The 24,688-nt window shown below is 40.6% G+C and overlaps 1 protein-coding gene across 3 annotated transcripts in view; it reads left to right on the top strand.

The window, feature by feature from the left end:
* Positions 1-20,215, top strand: part of MACROD2 (mono-ADP ribosylhydrolase 2) — an 853,439-nt gene extending 833,224 nt beyond the window's left edge. For 2 of the 3 annotated variants that reach the window (XM_066546232.1, XM_066546230.1), the window contains exons 17-19: positions 9,694-9,777; positions 15,152-15,220; positions 17,023-20,215. In XM_066546232.1, coding sequence (XP_066402329.1) covers positions 9,694-9,777; positions 15,152-15,213 — 146 coding nt within the window. In that variant the 3' untranslated portion in view covers positions 15,214-15,220; positions 17,023-20,215. The remainder of the gene's footprint in view (positions 1-9,693; positions 9,778-15,151; positions 15,221-17,022) is intronic. The other variant, XM_066546231.1, reaches the window with a different exon arrangement.
* The last annotated feature ends 4,473 nt before the right edge of the window (positions 20,216-24,688 follow it).

The following is a 24,688-nucleotide window of genomic DNA, read 5'->3' as shown; positions in this document are numbered from 1 at the left end:
GTTCCTCCCTCCATGAAAATGTCTGGCAAAATTGAAAAATACTCATGTCCTTTTAAATTGAGGAGGGTTTCACTTTTCTTTTGATTTTTAACAGCAGTCTCGTAGCTTCAGTTTAAAGTTTTGGCAAGAGCCAGCGACTTTTCTCTGGAAATCTTGGGCTTCACAGGATACATTTGTATGACTCTTTGAAAACATGGCATTTCCCATTACACTATCTGTTCTTTTAAACCAGAAAAAAAAAACAAAGCATAATTTGATTCAGAGAAGGTTCTATTAGAAATATTTTCATGGACTACACATGTGCCTTTGCAGTGGGTTCCCTGTACAGCAGGACCAGCCCCTGCCTGCAGAATGCAGTAGCTGCAGTGGCTTTGTCACAGTGTCAGGGCTTCTGCCAGTCTCCAGCCTGAGCTAGGCACAATAGTTCCAAATTATGGCAGGTTTTATCAGGCTGAGGATCAGTGGTTGGGTCCCTCTTGAGATTTTCAATCAGTTCTCACCATTGTCACAGATATCCAGGGTGACTTGAAACACCCCTTTAAGGCACAAGGCTTATTTCTTCCCTACCACCCCAAGTAATCTCTACACCTGTTAAGTGAAATGCCACAGACTTTTTGGACTTAAAGCACATCTCATGTATGGACCTCTTTTTGGTGCTTACATCAAAATACCTGGGCAGCAAAGTTGGGAAGACCTAGATTTGCTATGAGCTATAAACTTTCCGGGCAAAGACCAATTTTCTGCCTAACAGACCCTCCCCTTTTAGGGTCTGTATCATTTAAAATAGGTTCTGTGTGAAGAGAGTCATGCAAGGTGTTTATTTCCTGTATTTTCTTAGATACATAAACATCCAGTGCACAGTTGTGAAAGAAATTTGTTTGGTCTCTTTGGATTGTCAGATTGATGTATTTTACTGCACTGAAGTATAGTAAAAAATGGAAATTGTACAACTATGAGCCATCTAGACTTTTAAGCCTACTCAGGAATTCAAGATATATCTGAAAAATATTTATATATATTTAAAGAAATACAATAAAGCTTCTTTTTAAGATGGTGAAATTTGCTATTTTCAGTGCCCAACAAAACCAAGATTCAAGGCCAGCGACTTAATTCTAGGTGACACCTCTCCTAATCCTTTATGGCTTAATCCTTCAGTTTTATCTGTGACTCTGAGGAAATGTCTGTCAGGGCTGAAGTCACTTGCATCAGGAGATTAGCACTTCTGCATTCTTTTTGAAAGCTTCAGTAGCTCCCATGAAAGTCAGAGTTGCCAAGGTATTTGTGGAGTCTGTGGGCAGTGACAACCCTTACACCAGCATACAAATTCTTGCAGACCTGGGCCATGTGCACATTTGTAGAGAGCACAAATGTTACCTCTAATTCTCACCCTTGTGCTGTGTGCTGGCAAAAACTCTGTGATACCCTCCCTCCAGCTGTGGTATTCAAGAAGAAGAGGGGAAATGTTGCTGCTTTTTGACACAAGGCTGGAACCACTTTGTCAGGTTTTTTTTATTATTATTATTATTCCTAAGCTCAAAATACTTGAAAGATGTATAATGGAAAGGCTCTAGGCATCTGCAAGTTCCTAAGCTAAGAAGGTCTTATGAATAAATTGTAAAGCATAGTCTGAATCCAGCAACCTGAAGAATTTAGCTTAAGGAAGTGTTGTTAGTGTGTGAGTGTCATCCTGCTTTAGCAGGACAGAAGTCTGCCACTATCAGCTGCTAATACAATTATTCTCCTCTGGTTTAATTGGTAGACGTCTTGACTTTGGTGCCAAGATTGCAAACACAAACCCTTCTGTTTTCTGGCACCCCAGAGGAGGGAGCTGGCATTCCAGGAAGGGCTGAGGACTCCAACATGCCAGCCTGGAATTCAGTATTTTCTGTGGCCTGTGGTATTTCTGAGTATCCCACAGCCCTGGCTGCTACATTCTGGCTGACCTTCAGGACAGCTCTTTGGAAGGAAAGAGCTCATCAGTTACAAAGAGGGTTTGAGGAGGTGTTACTGAGGATTTGAGGAGGTGTTAGTTTCAAGGAAAATTATAGTTATCTTTTTAGACTCGAGTCTGCTAGTTTTCATGATAGACACCAGTTTTATTAGGAGTTCTACGAATTCTGTTGAGGGAAAAAGAATGGAAAAGCCAGGTTGTTGGTTATCATGTCACTTAGCTTTCCAAGCACAGATTAAGGAGGTGGTGTTATCCTTAGTGCAGGGAGAATTGGCATGGATTGTTAAAGTCCATGTTTAGGATTCAAAACAGTTGCCCTGAATTTCAAAAATGCTGAGCACATCCAAAACACTTTATGAAGTGAGCCCCCTTTGAAGCCAGATGGAGCTGCTGGAAGATTGAAGCTTTTGAAAAAAGGGATCTAAAGTCCCTTTGAAAGTGCTCCTAACATTAGTCAGCTATTGTTGAAAATGCTGACCTGTGTGTGCTGGCATCTGGAACAACCTCTCTGTTGAAGATAGTTTGATGGATAGAGGGGATATGATTTCCAGTGCTAAAGGGAAAAATCCTGCATTTTTTTGAAAGTGTATTCCCTGATAAGAAACATACAGAGACAGTTTTGTCCTCCTCTTTCCCCCCCCCCTCTTTTTTTTCTTAAAGACTTTTGTTCAGACCCTGTGTTGTATGGTTTTGGCCTCCAGTTTCTATTTGGTACCTTGAGGTATAACAGAACTTTGAGAAGTTTTCAATAATATGGAGCAAAGGCAGGATGGTTGAGGACAAACACGTCTCAGCTTTCCAAAACAAGTTGCTCTAGTTTTTACCCAATGTCACAGTAATGATCTAGACTGAAGCCAGCCTTGGTCTAACTTGCTGTTTGAATTTACTATCTTTTGAAACAACTGAGTGTCTGATGTATGTGAAACCTTGTGTAAATTTCTGCTCCCTTTTCTCCTGCTTTTAAAGTTGCCAGAGTGACCAGTAACAGCAGGGTGGGCTTCCTCAAACAGTGGGAATGAGGCTGTGTAAGGGAAGTGTTGTTTGGAATACAGTGCTTTGGGAGACAAGCCCACTGTACATGCCCCCTGCACCTAAACTGAGCAGAAAATCTCATCAATCCCAGGACCTGGGTGTCAGAGATGATAGATGCCAGAGCTGATGAACCTGACTGAAGGCTTGTCCATAGCAATTTATTGTAGTTCTGATGCTTGGTACCAGCTTTTTTTGCCTACCCACTCCTACTGAGTCCTTGCACAGGGTTTGAGCAGAGGAAAATGCTGCCTCTCTTAAGTGTCCTGCAATCAGAAAGCTGTTCTTGGTGGTGCCTGCTGACTGCTTTTTTAGGAGACACTGAAAAACACAGTGGCCTTTCTCTTGCAGTTACTGCTGTGCTCAGGTTGTTTCTTAAGATGAGGCAGGTAGTGAGCAGGAACCGAGCCAAATCATGAGTTTCACAAACAGCAGGGAAAAAATGACAGAATGGGAAAGAGAGGTAGATAATCATACAATTTCTGTTCCCTTCACTTGTTGTAATGCTACTGAGCGTGCTGTCTGCCTTATTTGCAGGCAGGGATGGAGCATAAGTGCTTTGGAAGCCATTCAGGACAGGTGATCTACTAGTTTGATCACAACCAGGCAACATTTTAGTTGTGTTAACAGCCAGAGGGATGAGATGAAATTTTCTGGGTGCTCCATTTCAAACGTTCTATGCTGCAGGCTTCTTCTCTGATGAGAGGTTTCACAAAAAGGGCATCTGGAAAACAATGACATGGCCTTTTACACATTTTCCAGACTAAAAAAAAAAACAATAAAAAAGGCTTTTCTTAAAACAATGTACATCAAGAGCCTGCTGTGTGCATGTTTGTCCTGGTTTTAGAGAGAGAGACAAAATACACAAAGTGCTCCTGTTGGACATGAGTGATTTTAGATGTGCCATACAAAAGTTTGTATGGATCTTATGGACTGTATTGCTGAGTGACAATCCTCACTAGCCTCCCATTCCCACCTTTGGAGAATGGTGGGCACAATGGGATTTTACTAACAGTATGTTTAATAAAAGGCTGGAAGGGGATAGGGATGAGCAGATCTTAGACACTTTTAAAATGCATTTTTTTAAAAATTGCCATTCAGCTTGAGCTGGAAATAAAAGTGTCTGGGAGCAGCATGATGCCTTTAGGTACATTTGTGTGCACAAACACAGAGAGCTGAGCTGACACACACTGCACTGGAGGGAAAGGGAGATTCATCTCTCTTTGTTACTCTGGAAAACAAAGCCAAAATGCCAAAATGGAGGGTACACACTCCAATTAAAAATGAAGGGGCAACACAAATCCAGAATGATGCTCACTCACTGCCTTGAAAAGCTGGTACCATAACCAGCACACCCTCCTTTGAAATCTGTATCCTGGAGTTTTCTTTCATCTCTGTGGAGCACAATTGCTGGGGACAGGGTGGTGGTTGGTTGAGGTGTAGTATTCCTGATATAACAGATGGAGTTGTTTGTTATTTACTGAGCCAGGCTGAGCAGCAAGAGGCATGGTTGTGGCAGAGCCATTCCTGCAGATTCAGAACTGTCAAGCTTGACCTGCACATTGCAGAAGGACAAGGGAGAACACTGCACTCCAGCTCAAACATAAATGAAGTACAGATGGAAAAGGATTGCTGGTTTTTTTCTTAGCTCCCCTAGAGCAGCAGGTTGGGTGCTTACATCTGTAAAGCCATACAAGAAAACAGCACAAATATTTGATGTGGTAGAATCCAGTCTGATTAAAAGGGTCAGTCATCCCAGATGGATATCAAACAGGAGTCAAACAGAATCCTTGTGTCACAGACAGCTTCTTTTTCCAAATGAGGCAGCGTTTATAATGTTGCTAAAATACAGCAGTAAACAAAGTATGTGAAGGCTTGACAGTCACATTAGCAAAGTGGTACAATGAAATGACTGGAAAGAAGAAAAACAACTCTGGCTATTCACAGAGCAAAGAAATGGGAACTGGTTTTGACAGATAAGATAATGCAGCTGTTGGTCAGAAGAGCCTTGTCTGTTTTTTGGGTTTTTTTTTTGTTTGATTTGGTTAGTTTTGTTAGTGCAGATGAAAAATGGTGTGTTCCAATTTTAAACAGAGAAATTTGGATTTATTCTTTTCTTAACATGCCTGGCTCTCTCAGAGTCTCATGATTAGGGGAAGGATATTTACAGCTAAACTCAAAACAACAGTGGGTATTGATTGGAGAAATCTGGATTGTTCAGTGTAGCTCTAACATGGTTTTCCTATTGCATAATGACAGAAGTGATCTTTTCAAAGTATATAGCACAAGTAGAAGCAACTCCTTTATGAATAATTTACAACTAATGAATTTCTTCAGGTTGCACATTGTCTGTGGGCAGGATAATATTTTATTTTAATTTCTGCAGCAACACCCAGAATTGCAGAGCAGATGGGAATAATGGCAGTGCCATTTTGCCTGTAAAAATAATAGTTTTCAGGATTGTTGTCATGTTGACAACTCTCTTCTCCCTCAAATATTCAGAATTATCTTAGGGCCAGGATTTCCCACTTATTACAAGACTTCTATAACTGGGGACTTTTTAAAGATTTAAGTTACCATGGAGTATGTGATTACACTGAGAGAAGTAATTTACACATGCAACTGGTTCATCTGTTTGTCTCAAAGGGGGTCTCTGGCATTATTAAACTAGAATTAAATAATTCTATTAAACTCAAAACCAATGGATGAGCCCAGGTTCCTGGTTCAGAGCCCACCTGACATCCCTGACCCACAGCCAATGCCAAGGCTGGTCTTGAGGCTCTGCCAGGAGAACCCCCTTGAGACTCATGAAAGAGAAATAAACATCCTTAAGGTAGGCAGCTCAGAGCAGAAACTGAGTTCTTGGGTTCTTACAGCTTCTAAGCCTGCATTGTCGCCTGCTTTTGTTGAAATAGATGTAATCCTTGTGCAAAGGGAGAAGGGAGATGATGAGCAAGGCAAGGGTTACACTTTTTATTTGTTAGAATTTATTGGGGATTTGTAAAACAGATGCCTAACATCTATATTTGGGCAATTTTAAAATCAATGCTGAGGTACCAAGAGCTACCACAAGAGCTTCATGTTAGTCTTGTAAACAGTATGTGAATTTAGAGAGGGGGGAAAAAATCATCTCTAGAGAAAAGGGTGTATTAACTGTAAGCACATGGAACAAGTGACTATTAAAAGGAAAAAAAGAGAAGAGTTTAAATGCATGCACAGAGATTTCTGTCTTCTTGGTATAAACTTGTCTTGTGCCTTGGAGAAGGCTGGGAGCCCTGCTTGCCCATGCCAGCAGCCCATTGTTTCTGAGTGCTGGGCTGGTTGTGGAAGCACCTGGCAAAGGGCTCAGGTAATGAGCTCTGGCAGGAGCACAATTGGAAATGGGAATTGATATTGAAAGCAGTATCTCCCAGGCTCCCTCCCCCCTTCAGGAGCCCTCAGCTCCTGCTTGGAGACCTGAAACCCTTTGCTTGTTTGTGCTTCAACCTGAAAGAATTAAATCTTTGAGGGAGAGGCCTCATGAATAGATTGGTTGTCAAGGCAGTTTCTGGCATTGATCAAATTCTGCTGTTTCTGTGAATTGGGCTGATCTCAGAGTGAACTTGAGTTGACTGCACAGCAGGGGAGTTATTTTGGATAATACCCTTTGCACATGCATGGCAGTATACTGAATGTTCCTGTGTCCATCCCATAGTAATAATGAAGGAAGAAATTAAATTTACATTAACTGAATTTGTAAGTCTTCCCAAAAAACTAGATGGTAAACTGTGAAAACCTCCTCCCAAGATTTGCAGTGGTGCTTAGCTTAGTAAAAGTTTCAAATATCTTCTGCCTAGTTTGCCCCTGAACACTGTTTCCCACTATAATTTTCCTGCTGAAAATATCCAACAATAAACTCCCAGTGTAAAAACCACTGATAGTGCAACAACCCCCTCCTAGAAAAGATGGGGAACCAGAGTTTCAGACATGGAAAGAAAGTGAAAAAGCAGAACAAAAGCAACTCTTCTGGCAGTGTTTATGACCCTAAACCTCTGAGAAAAATTTTGCAGATCTCTTGATGCTGCTGTTACTCTTCCTAGCCTCTTTCTAGGTTTACCACCCCCCATCCTGGGTTTACCACCCCCTATCCCATGCCTGATGCTATCACTGCAAATGGAAGACAACTGGAACCAAGCACATGTGCAGGAATTTACACAGCCACCTGTGTCCCTCAAATTCTCTTTCATTAGCCTCCATCATCCCCTTGCACTATGCCAGTAAACCTTTGCATGAGAGATTTCTGAAATGGAAAGCCAAAACCCTTTCGGCAGCGTGGTGAAGCCAGGCATGCTGGCTAGTTCAAGTTCTTGTGGTAAGAGCTGGGAACTTCCTGTGGTCATCCTCAGGCAGTGACAAGAGGAGAAACTGGGAGGCCAGACATAACCTGTCATATCATATCTCCTTCATTTGGTTAATACATGGTGGTTGAGAGGACTCAAAGTCAGATTCAGAGGCAGCAGCTGCCAGTGTTTGGTGTAGCAGCCATCCCAAATACCTACATCTGACATCAGGGTGTCTGGGTGGGCAGAGCTGCATCCACTGCAGGCTGCACTCATGTAGAGACAGTCAAGAGGACAAAGGGGAATGTTTTTAACATGAAAGAGCAGGTTTAAGACTGGATATTAAGAGGAAATTCTTTACTCAGAGGGTGGTGAGGCCCTGGCACATATTGCCTTGTGAAGCTGTCACTGCCCCATCCCCTGAAGTGTTCAAGGCCAGGTAGGATGTGGCTTGGTCTGGTGGAAGGTGTCTCTGCCCATGTCAGGGGGATTGGAACTAAATGGTTTTTAAGCTTCCTCCCAGCCCATCTGATTGTTCTGAGATTTTAAAAAATTTTATTTCTCATAGAGCTGCTTCCCTCAGATAATGAAAATGTATCACAATCAGAATGTCAGTGTATCTTCCTTCATTAATCAGTATTTTCATGGTCCCTCAAATTTCATATTGATTTTGCCAGGAGAAGTCAGGCAAGGATTTTCAAACACCTGTTCAGTCTTGTACTTGACAAATTCCTGCCATATACATATTATTCCTGTAGGGTCACCTGGGTTTATCTTTTGCATGAGCCAGAAAGGCAGGTGGGTGAGCACTGGGAAATCTTGGGGATGTTGGTACATAAAAAACCACAGGAGATAACCACGCTCACTCTCATGAATTCCCTGGAGAAGCCTCTGGAGCTTGATGCACCCACAAAGGGACCATTTCAGGCAGATCTGCAGCATCCCCAGTCACAGATGTTTACAGGCATTTCGTTTGCATCTATGGGGAGATGATTTTAAACCAGTGAGGAAGAGGTGAAGCTGCTGATATGATGATCCACTGAAAAGTTTCTGCATGAGAAGTAAGGTCTGTTAAAATGAAAAGTAACATTTCTATCACTGTAAAGTCATCCACCCCCCAAGCTTGGTAGGACTGGAGGTCAGGCACTGGAATAGGCTGCCCAGGGAAGCAGTGGAATCCCCAACCCTGGAAGTGTTTCAGAAGGTGAGTGGATGTGGAACTTGAGGACATGGTTTTGAGGTGTACTCAGCAGTCTTGGGTTAACAGTGGGACTCTGCCCTAGAGATCTTTTCCTACCTTAATGATTCTGTGAGTCTGGGATTGTATAGGCAGTGTGCCAGAAGTTGCCGGTGAAAATAGCATTGGCCATCACAGCAAGCAGAGAGGAAACTAAATTCCCCATTGTGCCATTGGTTTGCAGATAAAATTAGAACGAAAAGTGGCTGAAATTTTCAGTGGCAGATACATTTTTATGGACAAAATAAATGTAGTAAACTCCGGTGGATTTAAAAACCCCGCTGTAGAATTCCACAGGAGAAAGAAGGAGGTTTTTGAGGGACAGTGAAGGTTTCATCTGTGTTGTTGAAGGGGTAAATTGTTTCAGTTTATGAATGAAATGTTTCTGAACTATCTGAGTCCTTACCACACTCTGCTGTGTCATTATAACCACCCAGATGCCTGGATCCCTTAGTGACCAATCACCTGATATCCCAGAGTTCAGTCACAGGATGAGTGCAACAGGCTTTACAGCAGCCACAGAAGTAGCATGATGGAATGTAAAAAAAATTGGCTTCTTAGCCAATGGCAGAATAGTAGAACTCTGTCTAAAACAGCAAATTATTTTTTTTTCCCCTTTTCAAATATTGTTAGGAGTTTGAATCTAAGCTTCCAGACAAGCCTGAGGCAGAAGAGATAAAAATATTGAGTTACAGTGATAAAATGCATTTTCCTACATTCATATTCTAGTTTGTGTCTGGCTACCCAGTGTTTTTGAACACTTCACTGTATTTATTTTCTTTCTGCTGGCTGCAGAAACTTTATAACTGTGATTAAGTCCCTATCATATACCTCATTTTATGAGCAGAAGGGATTCTTTAAAAGTGATGAGAAAAGAATGGTGGGGAGGCAGAAGCACACAACACGATGTGATTTTAACAATCCCAGTTAAAAAAGAGTTTGCATTGCTAAAAATATTCAGGCAATTATTTTCAAACCATGTTCTCCCCATATCCTCCGTCCTCTTCTCTAGTGGGTGCCACTGTACAACAGTGGAGTCTACAAAGGTAAGATCTTGTCAGAAGGAAAAAAAAAGCCAGGCATGAAGAGTCTGAGAATTAGATATTAATTGGATACTGTGAGTATTGATTTTTCTCCTTCTTTGGCTTATATTATAGGGATACAAGAGCAAGAGGAAGCTTCCATGGAGCCTGTGAAAATTGACCTTGCAAGTCAAGCAGCAGATGTTTCAAATAAGGATGGTATGTTGTTCTGTTATTTTCAATTATTTTTTAGGGTAATGGCTGTAACCTGACAAAGAGAGTGTTTAGACTGGATATGAGTAAGGAATTGTTCACTATGAGGGTAGGGAGGCACTGGCACAGGTTGTCCAGAGAGCTGTGGGTGCGCCATTCCTGGAAGTGTTCAAGGCCAGGCTCGTGGGGGCTGGGAACAACCTGGTCTGGTGGAAGGTGTCCTTGCCCAAGGCAGGGGAGTACAACTACCTGGTCCTTGAAGTCTTTTCCAAGCAAAACCATTCTATGACTCTGTATATGGTCCTGAAATTGATACCTAGCGTTGCCTTTCTGGAGTATGTTTATGTGTTTCCTCCTAAAAAATTGAGTTATACCTGCAGTCTCTTCAACTGAGCCTTTTTGAGAGTTTACACCATCTCTACTGTCTTGTGAGTCCAGTGGAAGCAACTTCCAGCACTGTAGCCCTGCATTTTAATTTGATTGGGTTAATGTGTTCAGTTGGGATGTTCTATCTACACTGCCTGCCTTTTAACTAAATAATATTTTAGACCCACTGTAATGTTGGTCTTGATATAGAATTGGCCAAGAGGTTGGGGGTCTGATTGCAGTCAGGGGATTATTTCTGAATATTTTTTGTGCTTTTGGGGGTCTAACTGCAGTCAGAGGATTATTTCTGAATATTTTTGTGGTGGTGCCCAGCTCCATTAAGGGGGGAGTGTTTGGCAGTATAACCCCTCTGAACTTGTATGTTAATCCCATTCTTTGTCAGCTGTGATTCCCTTTCCTCCTCCTTCAGTATCCATACAGTTCTCTCACTAGGACTTTTACTGTTAATAAAACAACCACGATTTAGTTGAGCCAGCAGCAGTTCCAGTCAGGTTTGTGGACATAATCAACCCACAATTCCTGACTTGGAAATTGTATTCCTCCAGCACTGATCTCGATGAGCCAATGACCCATCTGTGTGGCAAATCCCAGCAAGGGCTGAGTCCTAGGATGCTACTCAACTCTGCAGTGTGTAACATCCTTGTAAAAACAAAAATCTGACCTTCTTCACTCATCCTGTGTGTAAAAAAATGATGGTGGGAATCAGCATATTGGTGCTTAGGCTTTGTGAGGCCTTTTTCTCTCATCTTGGTCAGCTCTCAGAGCTACATACAGGGTTTTGTTGGTTTCACTCAGAGGGGCTTTTTTACTGCCCCAAACAGCAGTGGGTTTGGGATTGGGTGAACATTTTATACCCACAGACTCCCCTGTGTAGTGAAGGCTGTTTTTTAACTCTTTCTTTAACCTCCTCAACATTGACATAATATAAATTGAAGGGACACTTTTATACATCTCAAAGACAAACAAATTATATTGGTTTTGCTATTAGTTTCACAGAGAATCTGGTGCTGACTTCCTTTCTCTGATGTTAGATTGTGCTGCAGCATTTGAATTTGTGACTGATTAGATACTGGCCTATAAAGAAGTTTGCAAGCACAGGAAAAGCAAGTGTGCATAATGAAATAATGAATAAACTTTTCTTTATTAAAAAATGCTAGAGATTATGCTCTTACAAGTAGAAGTGCAGGATAAAGCCAAAGCAGCCCTCTTGATTCATTCTTTGAACAAACCCAAAAGTCATAGCACGTTAAAACATTTGAATTGTGAATCCATGGGATACTTTGGTTATTAAAGGAATATCTTAAGGGATTTCTGGCTGGAAAGGAAAGTGATTGCATAGCTGTTTCAACATGGGCCCATAGGGCAGGACAGCAGGACCAGCTAGCAGTTTCTTCTGAAATTAGAATCTTGATAGGTTTCTCTGTTTCAAATCTTGCTTATCTTGTAACATCTTCTACATATGACTCATCTTGTACCTTTCTTTTCTTTGAACTTGCTGAGTTACATGAAAGAGCAGGAAAAGGGCGTTTGCTTAGGCTGCCAAAAAGTACTTCACTTGTCAGGGAAGTTTTTGTTTCTAGACAGCTTAAATTGCTATTAGGATTATATTACAGGGTGGTTTTCCTTGGACATATACTGTGTGTTTAAAAAAATAGAGGAAGGATCAAACTCATTCCCTTTAACAGTAATTTTTATGTAAATTGCCTATTTTTTCCCCCTCCGGTCCCCTTCTTTCTGCCCCAGGAGATCTCATTGCTTCACAGCTGAAAGCACAAGCGTGTATCACTGCATGCCCCTTGGCAGCCCAGCCCTTGTGCTTTAATTTCATGTTCAACAGCACAGTGGAAAGTGCATTAGAGATGCAGAGAGTTTAGTCAGCTTAGGTGGATCTCAATATTGGTTCATCCAGGGGGCAGGTCCATGAGAGTGATATATTTGAGAAATTACTATTATTTGAGGCCTGGGACTGATTCTCCATCAGGAAAACTGTCAGAAGGTGCATCTGTAGCCTGGGTTAGGACTGTGCATACAGACACATATGTGTCCTGCTTGTCTCCATCAGCCATCACAGCAAAGACCCTGGTATATTAAATTTCTTGTACCCAGGACAGATCTTCTGATTAGTTTTTTTTAATGATGGCAAACCCCACCTTTGGTTCTTGGTATTTCCCTGACAGCAGCCTTCTTTTTCCTTCTTTTCTTTTTTCTTTTCTTTCTTTTCTTTTTTCTTTCCCTTTCCCTTTTCCTTTCCCTTTCCCTTTCCCTTTCCCTTTCCCTTTCCCTTTCCCTTTCCCTTTCCCTTCCCTTCTTTCTTCTTCCACCAAAGCTCTAGAGATTACTAAGGCCATTTTTAGTTTCCAGCTTGTATTGATCAGATCAAACTTTTCCCATTGGGGGTTGCTCCATCATCTTTTTTTTGTTTCAAGCCTGTGGATGGAAAGCTGCATCCTGATTTAAACCAATATTAGTATTTTGGTGTCATCTGCTGTCCAGGTCTATAGAATAACATCCTAGGCTAAAGAAATGCACTAACTCTCTTGCAGATGACTTTAACTTAGCTCTCCCATATCTGTTTGTCTGTCTTCTCCTTCATCCTGTTATGGATGGGAATTATTTGCTGGGTTATTTCTTCTCCTCTTGCAAGGAACTTTCTTGCTTTTGGGGGTGTAATCCCTGCCTGGTCGTCATTTGAGAGTTGATAATTTTGGCCCCCAATAAGTCAAAATTTAAGAGAAATCAGACAGAGAATGTCCACATCCATCTCACAGAGATGTCCATTCCTGGCACAAAAACCATCTGTGAAGGTGCAGGAGGAGGTGCAGGTAAAACTGAATTTAGGAGAAATGCATCTCTTTGCACTCCAGGTGCTTCTCAGAGCTGTTGGCTGATGTAGCACATTATGGGGAGGTGCAACCAGGCTGCTGAAGTGAGTTAGCAGTTTAAAACCTCTAAAAACCTTGCTTATCAGGGAGAAGCCCTATTTGGGCTTGTGCTGTGATTGGAAGTAGAACACCCAGGGCTGATGATGCCTTTCTGACACCACCTCGTGCTGGGAGGAACCCAGGCCTGTGAGTCACATCCCCACCATCCCTGCTGGCAGCACTTCCATGTGTTCTTGTGCTTCACTGCTGGGCTGTTTTCCAGCTCAACAGAGAGAATTGTGTGGCTGCCCTGATAGTTGGGGTTCACTCAGTGGTCTGCAGAAGCCCATCCTTCAGTCAGACCTCCCTGTCTTTGAACAAACCCAAAAGTCATAGCACATTAAAACATTTGAATTGAGAATCCATGGGATACTTTGGGCTACTTAGTGAGAACAAATCCAAACTTACTAAAAGATTATCTTAAGGGATTTCTGTAGGAGAGCTCATGCAAAGAGCTGAGCTCCACCACAAATACATAGGAAAAGGTTCATCTGGGATGCTGACAGAGCCTCAGCACAGGTTTCAATTCCAGATTTATTTTGCAGGAGGTTTCTGTAGAATGTGAGTGAATGCTGATGGTATTTTCAACAAATACTGCCAGTGAAGCTGTCCAGCATGATGAGGCTGGGAGAGAATTCTGCTGTCAGTGTGCAGCAGCCTTCCTTCAGTGATTTTTTTATTAAGCATCCTGTCTTTTCTATGCAAATATTGTTAAAGAACACAAGCTTGTTAAATGTGATGTGAGCATCAGAGCTCTGTAATCAGGAGTGGATACTTTTCATATTATTCATCACATACATCCAGGAAGCCATTACAGTATCTTCTCTGCATATGGGTGGTGAATAATTTACAAATAATTCATCAAAACTCCAGCAGGTACATTGACATGATATTGATTCAGAAAAGACATCCTACTGCCTGGCTGGAAGTAGCATCATTATTGATTTTTGGGGTTTTTTCCTTCCTCTCTCCCATCTTAATTTCCAAGTCTTCTACTCATGTTTGAGGCTTTTTCCCCGTTACCCATGTCAAATGCCTCATAATCTGCAGGTGATAACACAACACAAAGCCTGAGTAAAGAAACAAAAAATGGTTTTACTATGAATGGCTTCAAATTCAGTGCAGAACAAACACTAGATATTAGCCTTAAAACTGCAGGTATTTATGTTTAGCCTTGCTACAACCAATCACACCTGCCATAGTTTGGATGATAGTTTTGACAAATGTCATAGTGAAATTAGTTTAAGCCTTCTATTTAATTTCTTTTAAATTGTTTTTTTAGGTTTTTTTAGGTTTTTTTTTTCTTTTTGTAATTTTAAATTAAAATAAGGCTGGTTTTTAAATGGATCTTACACTAACAAACTATTATTGCAGGAATATAGTGACATTGCCTCTGAATCCTCCCCGAGGTTCCAGCAATTTGCAGTTCAAGAACTTCTGGAAGCAGCATCTCTGTAACTGAGACAGCATCAAAAGTGTCACAGCTTGACCCCTGTAATTTAGGGACATGGTTTAGTGGCACTTGGCAGTGTTGGGTTTTTGCTTGGACTCAGTGATCTTAAGGGTCTTTTCCAATCTAAAATATTCTATTTTTCCATGGAAATGGATCTGTGTTCATCCTGTGGCTCAACCTGAGTCCTACCAGGGACTTTGTCAGAAGCCAGTGGGTCAAGGTTTGAATCTGGGCGTCAAGACCACTTAGTCCAGCAAAACTCTAGATCATTCTTTGGCAATATCTGTATCTCTGTGGCCTACAGGGAGACATGAAGGTCCTTTTGACCTTGAGCTGGACTCCAAAGTCAGACTGGATGGATGTGGACCAAAGAGCAAATCTAGAGCCAAAGGCTTGCGTTTCTAAATGGTGCTAAAGCCTTCTTCCTTGCAGGACTGTTTGTCGTAGTGTCCAGGGAACTCCAGGTTAGGATGGGTCCCCTAAGAGACCTATTTGATGACTTAAGAGACTTCTTAATGCAATAAATGTCCCTTTTGGTTTAAAAGCAGTTATTACTCCACATGATAAACTTAACGAGTATCATTAATAGAGTTTAATGACCATCTCATTTCTTTTTCAGCTGAAATGAATAGTCAAGTTGAAAGTATAAATGATCCAATGGAAACAGAACAGAAAGCTTAAGTAACAGGTAAGATCTTCACAACTATTTTTTCTCCCCTGTTTTCCATACAGTTTCTGTACGAAAATTTGCTTTGAAAGCACCTAAATTAAAGTTAAAATGTACCAAACATTAAAAAAAATATAGGAAGACAGAATACAAGGGAGAAGTAATTGTCTAATATGGCCTCTATTGCATCATAAAAAGTAAAAACTTTATTTATCAAGCACATGCTATAGCAGCAGTCTGCAGCTATAATGGGTGTAGGTGGTGCATGGTCTTAGATCATCAGAAGGCAAAACAGCACTGAGATAAGGAACAGAAGAATAAGTGAGCAAACAATTTTTGGCATTGCTTTGGAAAATGACAGGCAATTTATAGTGGTTGGAAAAGAGCTCAGTTCTGTATGAGCTGTGTTCTGGGAACAAAGTTTCACATTTTAAGGGGTTTGTTGCCCTTGGCTCTCCAGTACCTAATGCCTCTTCAGCAATACCACTGAAAAACAAGGCAAGTCAGAGAGCTGCCTTCTGGAGCTCTGCTGCTGCCTTCTGGAGCTTTTTTTGGCTTTCCACACTAAGTGATAGTGCTGTGGCTGGAGCAGTGGTGGCTGCTGAGGAAGTGCTTTTCATTGGCATAAATAGCACTTCTTCTAGACTGAAATGAATAATGTAGTGGGAAGACAGAAGTCCAAGGCTCATCCCTAACAAAAAGAAGCAGGAGCCATTTCTCCCTCAGAAGTGGTTTTCAGGGCACGCTGTTTCCTTTGGTGTAGGGTTTTTGAGAAGTACCAATATCATCAACAGCAACATGCTGTATTTACCCTTGTCATGGGGTTTCAATATCAAGGTGTACAATGGCAGCAGCTGTAACACAGAGATTTAAAACACAAGGTCTTATTATTGAACGTGAGTCTTGGTCCTTATCAGCATACAGGTGATGTGCTACTTTGCTGCTGGAGTGAGAAGTAGCCCTGATGGTGTCCCATTTAAAAAGTACTGAAGTAAAAATAGGATGCACCCTTAAAATATTAATTAAAATACAGCATCTATAACTCTTCCTTCCCCTCCCTTAGCTTCTTGCTCAAACAAAAAAGAGGAAATAATGAAATCCTTAACTTAAAAATAGATCAATATGTTAATACCCTTCCTCTGTTTAAAAAAAGGTATTTGAACATTACAGTTTTCATGTGGTCCTTAAGAAGTCTGTTTCTCATGCTGCATTTTCCCTTGGGAATTGTTATCTGTGAATATTTAGGGCTGGAGTAATTTTGGCTCATGAATTAGCAATCAATTAATAAATCTCTTCAGTTCCACTGTGGGGCCGGACCCTGGGCACACCATGTCTTGCTGAGCAGTTCAATGGCATGCACAGGGCTGGAAGCAGGCATTGAGTTCATTGCAACTCACTGTCAAAGTCATCCAAACTCCACTGCTGCTGTTTCAATTACTAGGAGCAATCCCCAGGGAGGATTGATCAGCCTGCTAAACCTCAGAGACTCTCCAAGGGTCGTTCTGGAGCAAAGGAGGTCCATCTGCTTCCTATTTTTAGTACTTGCATGTGTTGTTTGTCACCAAAGCACCTGCCAGAGCTGGGGGTCTCTGGTATCAAGCAGTTGCTTGGTGGTGCTCTGGAAGACCAAGACACCCTGATAAGCACAGGTAATTTGCTCACCCAATAGTAACTGTTGTACGTAAGCTGTGTCAAATAGAAGAATTGGGCAAAAAATGAAACCATAGGCATCTGTTGCTGGAAAGATAAGACCTGGGTTCTGTGCAGACATTTGAAAATGTTCCTTTTTTCTTTCCACTTTTCTCTCTGCTGCTGTGGTGAAGGAAGGATGCAGGAGAGGAGAGACCCAAGGAACCCTACGGGCAGGCGCTGACATCCTCCAGCATCATTCTTGGCCGAAAAGAGCACACAGAGATGATCAGCGGGTTGGGAGGGGGGGAGCTTTTGGGGGAATGAGTCTTTGCTTTTAATTTCTCTTTGTTCTCCATTGCATTTCATCCTGTAAGTCTGTTGGAAAGGATCATAACTTCCCAGGTCTAACAAGGTTTTGCAATCAACCCTGCATTTACAACAGTTTCTTCTGAAATGTGAGTCCCTCTCTTCTACTGGGTCTTTTTTCCTCCTGCATCATACCATCAGTAGCCTGTTTCCAGGCCCACCCCTTTTCTAGCATCTTTATCTTCTTTCCCATCATCAGCCTATGCTGTGCCATGTCCTTACATGTGAATAACACATGTGGCCTCAAACAGCCAGCCCCCTAAATCCCGCTTTTTCCAGTTAGTTCTGCACATCTCCAAACCAGTGCTGTAAGTATGACCTTTGGGTACAGGTAGACAACAGACATTTCCTCAGTGCTGGAAAGACTCTGCATTAGAGGCATCTTTAAATACAGCTCCCAGCTTTAACAGCTTCACACAGTAGCTTTTGTGAGCCCTCATTACATTTTCCACTGCATATGCATGGATTTTTTTTTTAAAGCAATTAACAGTTATTTGGATAAGAATGTCTCTCCATATGTCAATTGTTCTGCCAGTAAATGCTGCACTGAAATCTGTAGAAGAGGAACAAAAGGTTTTCATGTACATTTCCCAACTGTACTGTAACCAAAACTGATGGAAAATACACTGGATGGAAGAGCATGCAACCTGTGCTACAAACTGTATTTTAAAGTGCTGTCAAGAATAATTTGGTCATTTTAAGCAATGTAATTGATCCTAATTTGATCGTTTTAAGAAAAATAATTGGTTCTGTACTCTTTTTTTTCACCCAAAATACTCCTGAATCACAGAATAGGTATTTAATATCTGGCCAGGAAAAAAAAGTAAAGAAAAAAAAAAGGTAAGACATATCTCTATCCTGCTGTGATCTGGGTTCATCCCAGCTAGAGAAGTTTCAATGATAAATCCTGTGCTGGAGTAACAGCAAGTCAAGGCACCTAACACAGGCTATGACAGTCAATGGTTGTTGTTAATTCAGAAGGGTGTCAAGGAAAAACAAGGATTAGAAAGGAAAGCAGGAAAAGCATCAGATTGAACACCGAGAGTACAGCTCCTAGAAAGTATAGCTCCCCCCCACCTCCTCCTCTGTGGGACTCCAGCATGCTTGTTGAGGTGGGATCAGAAGGGAATTTCTGTGTGCTGCCTCCAGTGTGAGTCACACCCAGGTGTGACTGTGCCAGAGGGGCTCTCAAGGAGCTTCTCCATCACCTAGACAACTCCAAATTGGGTAAATTGCAGGAGTAAATGTCCTAATTTTTGTCTATTAATTGGTTTGAGAATTTTGCTAAGATTACCTGTATTTGGCAACTACCATTCCTCTGGCTCTTGTTCTCTCCAAGTACTCTTGAAGGGACTCCTTGTTCCCTTTGAGGTGCCTCTGATGCTCTCCTTTCCCAGCCTTGGGGTCATGCTTGACAGAACATGTCTTTTGGGATGTGGACTCTTCTGCATGGTCCCTTCTGTTTCTGTGCATTTCTCACACACATAACAACATTTCCCACACTGTGTTGTTATGATTGAAGCAGGCTGTCACAGCAGGCAGGTCAGGAGTGGATAAATACATCAGGAGGTGGTATAACTGTGATAACCTCAACAGACTGTCCAGTCCCCTGAATGTGGTTCTGTACCTCTTCTGATCGTGCTTCCCCGTGGCCAGCGTTAACATTAGCCATGAATCAGATGTCAGAATCTTTTTTTGCCAACTTTGGCTTTAGCAAGGGAGCCAAAGGGGCAGCCCCACAGGAGGCTGGATGCTGAGCTGTGGTCATTCAGAAGGAGATAAAGATTCCTTAAATGTCTTGTGAAGACTGACTGGCAGTTAAAGGGAAAAAAATAGCTGCAAAGATGCATCATATTAGACACTCTCTAGCCCCTGAAAGTAATTTCATTTTGCCTTTTATTTAACCTTGGTAGACAATAGTGAGTCTTCAAAACAACCATTTGCCCAGTGATGTGTTGGCAAAGCACGAAGTCCAGAAAGTGCAAAGCAAGGAGACCTATGAGTAGCTTAAGTCCTTACTGTACTATTTGCAGCCTTGTTTGTATCTGTCCTCCTTTGGGTGGGTTTTGATTTGAGTTGTTGGCATTGTTCACTGGTCATGAAGTGAGTATACTTTGGCAGCATGAGTTCTCAGCTGTGTTAGTAACAGTGCAGTCAGTCTCTGATGTTCTTCTGGAGATGCAGAAAGGTAAGGAGAAGAAGAACCCATTGGTTTTGTAGAAGAACAAATATTAGATGGAGAATCGCCACACTGGTATTTATGTCAAGGATTTTGATTTAAACTCAGAGTGGATTCACAGCAGGTGGTGTAAAGGGGGTGGTAGCAGCCTTTGGGTGCTGATTCATGTTTGCATTCAGTGTAAGAGGCTGTGCTTGATTGTTGTTCCTCCTGTGTCTGAAAGTGCTCATCCCTACCATTAGGCACAATATTCCTCAGGCTGGTGACTGCTCCCGTGATGACATCCAAAGGTGATACTGAGACATAGTCTGTAATAATGGGTCACTGCAGCTAATTGTCACTCTTTCTATAAAGCACTGAGAAAGCCTCTCTTTGAATTAACACTGTTCTGCTTTAGGACTTGAATTAAATTATATTAAAAAAAAAAAGAGTTTATATGCAGTGCATGCCAGCTTTGCTTTTAAAATTGCAAAATTTAACAGAGTATGTGGATCTATTTTCTTGGGGAATAGGGATTTTTATCATATTGTTCATCCAGGATTTGCCTTACCCTGACATTTGTGATATAAGTTTTAAAAAATGTAAAAATTGAAAAAGGTAATTTTCTTGACCAAAAAAATATGTTTTTACTTCAATGCAAAGAAATGTAGAATGTTGCTTGCAAAATGTCTTCTAATAGATGGTCTAACAGTTATATGGGTTAACATATGCCTTCCTTGTTACTTTGTCATTTACATGCTGAACCTGAGTCTTGTTACTTTCCTTGTAACCTAAAGAACCAATGCCTTCATAACTACCTTGTTAAAGCAAATAGTTAATAAAGCTTGTCCTGAAGACAAGGCAATGCCACCTGTGTGTGTTTATGCCCTCCTCACCTTGCCAGTGGTGCAGAGGTAGTTTTGGTTGTCAGCAAAGGACATTTTGGTTTGGATGTGCCATCAGCAACACATGCAGCCAGATCCTTAAAAAAATTTAAATTTGTCACTTGGCAGATTCTTGGAACAACCAGGTATCTCCTGGCAGGGGGGATTTTTAGAGGATCTTACAGCTCATAGGGGAAAAGGCATCTGGACTGGTCCCAGTGCTGCACAAGAGATGTTACAAGACCTGTCCTGTTGCACTAAATCCCAGCGTCTGTTATCTGTCAAAGAATACTCCAAATATATGCAATCCACAGGTATAATAAAGAATTATGTATGCTAGATGTTATCTGTCCTTTCTACCATCACTTATTTAAAAAATTGATAAGTAGGGGGTTTTTTTCTTTCATGACAGTGATGTAGGTGAAACTTTGAGTACCAACCTGGCCTTACTCTTCTCAGCCAAGGTTTTAAACATCAATAACGGAAGTGAGGGGGCTGGGTTGTGTGGGTTCAGCACTCTCCAACAAATGGCTTCCTTCTCTGAAATTTCACCTTTCCTTGTGTGTGGTGTTTGTCAGGGTCCCCAGGACGAGGTGAGAGATGAGAATCTTGACTCCATGTTCTCAGAAGGCTGATATTATGTTATGTTATGTTATATTATATTATACTGTATATTATTATATTATATATTATTATATTGTATTATATATTAATATATTATATTATTATGCTGTACTAAAACTATACTAAAGAAATAGAAGGGGTACATCAGAAGGCTAGCAAAGAATGAATAATAAAAACCCGTGACTCCTCAGACAGCCACTCACAGCTGGCTTTGATTGGTCATTAAGTAAAACCAACTCACATGGAACCAATCAAAGGTGCACCTGTTGGTAAACAACCTCCAGACCACATTCCAAAGCAGCAAACACAGGAGAAGAGAATCAGATAATTATTATTTACATTTTTCTCTGAGGCTTCTCAGTTTCCCAGGAGAAGACATCCTGGCAAAGGCATTTTCCAGAAAATATCACGGTGACACTTGTGTGCAGCCCTTGGAGTGCCAAATGGAAGAGGACAAGGTACAGGAGGTGCATGGCTGTGGCAGTGCCTGCCTTTTTGCTGCATGCAGGCCCCAAATGTATGTATGGTGTGAGCTCACCTGAGAGGGAGAAATACCAGAAATAGCTGTGCTTCTCACTGCCTTCAGTGTTATCACTTCATGCCCAGAACTGTACAGCAGGGGAAGCACCTACTTTACCCACACTGCAGCCCATTTCTGCCACAACAGTGTGTATGATTTGACAGAAAGCAAATAAATTGCCTTCCTAGCTAGGAGAAAGTGCTGTCCATCCCACCCTTCTTGGCCAGCACGACCTCAAGAAGGAGAAGAAGTCCATGCCATTGGAGTATGAAGAAGGGCACGTGTTTGAAGTGGCACAGATCCTCACAGAGAGGGATGTTTTCCCAAATGATGTGGATTAGGAGAGTCTTCTTGACAGATTTCTGAACAAGGTCTGAAAGGGAAGGTGTTGAAGAGGTGGATTTGTGCCTGGGAAAGTCTTCCATGGAGTTGATTACATTGGATGTCAATCTGTGTCTACAAGAACAGAGGCCCTATTACCAGTTTCCCTAATCAGCTTCTCAGAGAGAGTCTCCAAGAGAAATTGGGTTACCTTTCAGGATTTCCATGTGAATATCCTCAGAGAGTTATGTACATTTTTTAAATTGGCTCGGATTCCTCTCCTTAGCCCCCACACACAGCAGCTTCCAAAGGGGTCATTATGACCTTGGTTTATTTGTGAGGTAAAACTGTGCTTTGGGATTTTAATTAGTCTTGGGGTTGGGCTTTTTTTTTTCCTTTTTTTTTTTTTTAACTGAGGTAAAAGTGTCCAGAGACATTTAAATACCCTAATTTCTCACTCCACTAAAATTACCAGGAACTCCTTAAAGTAAATGTCAAATCACTATTAATTGTTTCAGAAATTCACTGATAAAATATTTATCATAATGAATTCCTTCAGAAAAAAAAATAAAAAAAAAAAAAAAGAAAAGAAGAAAACCAAAAAGATTCCTGATGAAAATATAGAAATACAGACAGTGGAGGAGGTACTTGGGGAGGCTGCTCCATCTGGTGGCAGCTCAGGGCTCATGGTTTGGGGGGGGGCACCTCTATTTGCATTACAGAGGTGGAATTTTCCTCCAGTTTAACCCTGTTGAGCATCATCCACTCCTTGGCAGAAGAGCAAGTCCATGCACTTGGTGGATGTTGGAAAACATGGTTGGCATTTGCAACTTGACACACCTCACCTATTAAAAATAGTCACCAAAATTTTCCTGGTTTTCCCCAGGGAAAAAGAGAACAAGCTTTTATAAATAATTTTCAGTGCAAGTCTGGGTTGCAGTCTTATAATTTAAAGACTTTAATATTTCTTTAAACTACATCGCAGCAGAGATGGAAGTCAGGAAATTGTTTTGAAATAAAAGCAGAAAGAGAGAAGGAGAGATCAAATCACAAGACAGTTGAAACAAGCAGCAGAGACCCACAAATCCAGAAGTACACAAATGGGCATGATGAAATTAAAAATCCCCTCTCTGCCCAATGTGCCCTTCACAGCACCCCCACACCAGAGCAGGGTGTGTTTATTTTTTTCTGCAGAAAAGGGAAAATGGGAGAAATGCAGAAAAGGGAATGGGAGGCCAGGTGCTGAGGAGACATTGATCACCTCTTCCCCCAGTGAAAGCAAATTTTATGCAGTATATATTCTGTATTTACTATATATATATAGCAGATGATGGATAGATACTGTATTTTGGCCCATGTAGTGCATGTTATTATATATTGTATGTGTACTACACCTAATTTAATTGGATAAATTGTATGCTCTATAGAAAATTCTTTAGATCAAACTTGGGTTTATATAGTCCCTATAAACAGGTGAAAGCTGTAACATAAAGTCAATATTTGCATACCAAGTATTTTGCATTACATAAACTAAGCCATCCAGATATCATCTAAAAAGGAGATAATATATACCAGCAATCCACTACAAATACTGTGGTTTAGACCACATATTATAGATAACATATAAGCCATATAATATTTAATATTCAATGCATATGTAGCTACATATACACTTAGCACAATAGTGGTATTTTATATAAGATAAATGTAACTTGGGATATAACTGCACACAACAGAACACTCTGTATTATGTAGTATATAATCCGTATGCTATTCCATTGTATACTACTTCTTTATTGGAGTAGTATCAATATATTATAATATATTATACAATATATATATATATATATATATATATATATATATATATTGCATATAATATTATATATATTATATAATATATTGTATATAATATTATATATAATATATAATATTATATAATATTATCATATATGTAATATATAATCATATATTATATAACATATATTACCAATATATCATCATGTATTATATCACATATTATATTTGTGTCATACCAAAGAGGAATTATATCATACTACATTGTTTGTCTAGTAAATGTCATTAACAAGATACAATAATGAAAATACATAATGAAACATAATAAATCTTCTTATCATAATGAACTATAATGAGTCTTACACTACACATAGTATTTACTGTAAAAAGAACACATAATATGTTTATATTATATGATATGTGATACAGTATTTAGGTAAGTTTTACTATAGACTGTATTTTATATCTTGTATGCATCTATTGCATATATATTGTGTCATTGTAGATTTTTTTTTTTTTTGGCAGTATATCCACTTAATAAAACTGAACAAAATTCTATATAAAATGTCTTACTTACGATCTATCACTTCCCAAAGACAACTCCCAGGACAGCTATGTGCAATCCCCATGTAAAACATAGAATATGTAATAATGTGCACTAGATTTTATTGAGAAACTTTATATCAGAACAATATTATGACATGAGAGCAGGAGTCAGAGAACAAACAGGACTCTTGGTGAAGCTGATTTCTATCATGAGCTAAAAACAGAAAAGGAAGTTTTAAAAACCACGTTAACAAAAAGCACTTCTAAGTGTTATTTTGTTGCTGTTTCCAGTCAAGCCTAGAACAAAGCGTAAAAGACCAAAAAGTAGAATTTAATTTTATAAAAAAAAAATAAATGCTCTAGTCCCCTGTAGCCTTCAGTGGAAGGCTGACAAAACTTGTGACACAGAGAAAACATTGTGACAGACACAAAGGGGGCCCTGGATCATGTTTTGGTTTGTTTTTTTCTGCTTGACTATATTAACATACAGTTGGATGTGGGGCAAACCAAAATTTTTTAAGTGAGTGAGCACCACAGCAGCTCCCTGGCGCTTGAGCTGGCCTGCCACTAATCCCATCTCACAGCTGAGGGCTCTGGAAGAACAGCCATTGTCCAAAGTTCAGGCCAACACTTCAGCAGGA

This window comes from Molothrus aeneus, chromosome 3 (genome assembly GCF_037042795.1).
Source record: "Molothrus aeneus isolate 106 chromosome 3, BPBGC_Maene_1.0, whole genome shotgun sequence".
Lineage (NCBI taxonomy): Eukaryota > Metazoa > Chordata > Aves > Passeriformes > Icteridae > Molothrus > Molothrus aeneus.
Note: the sequence above shows the minus strand (reverse complement) of the source record. Positions and strands in the feature narration are given on the sequence as shown.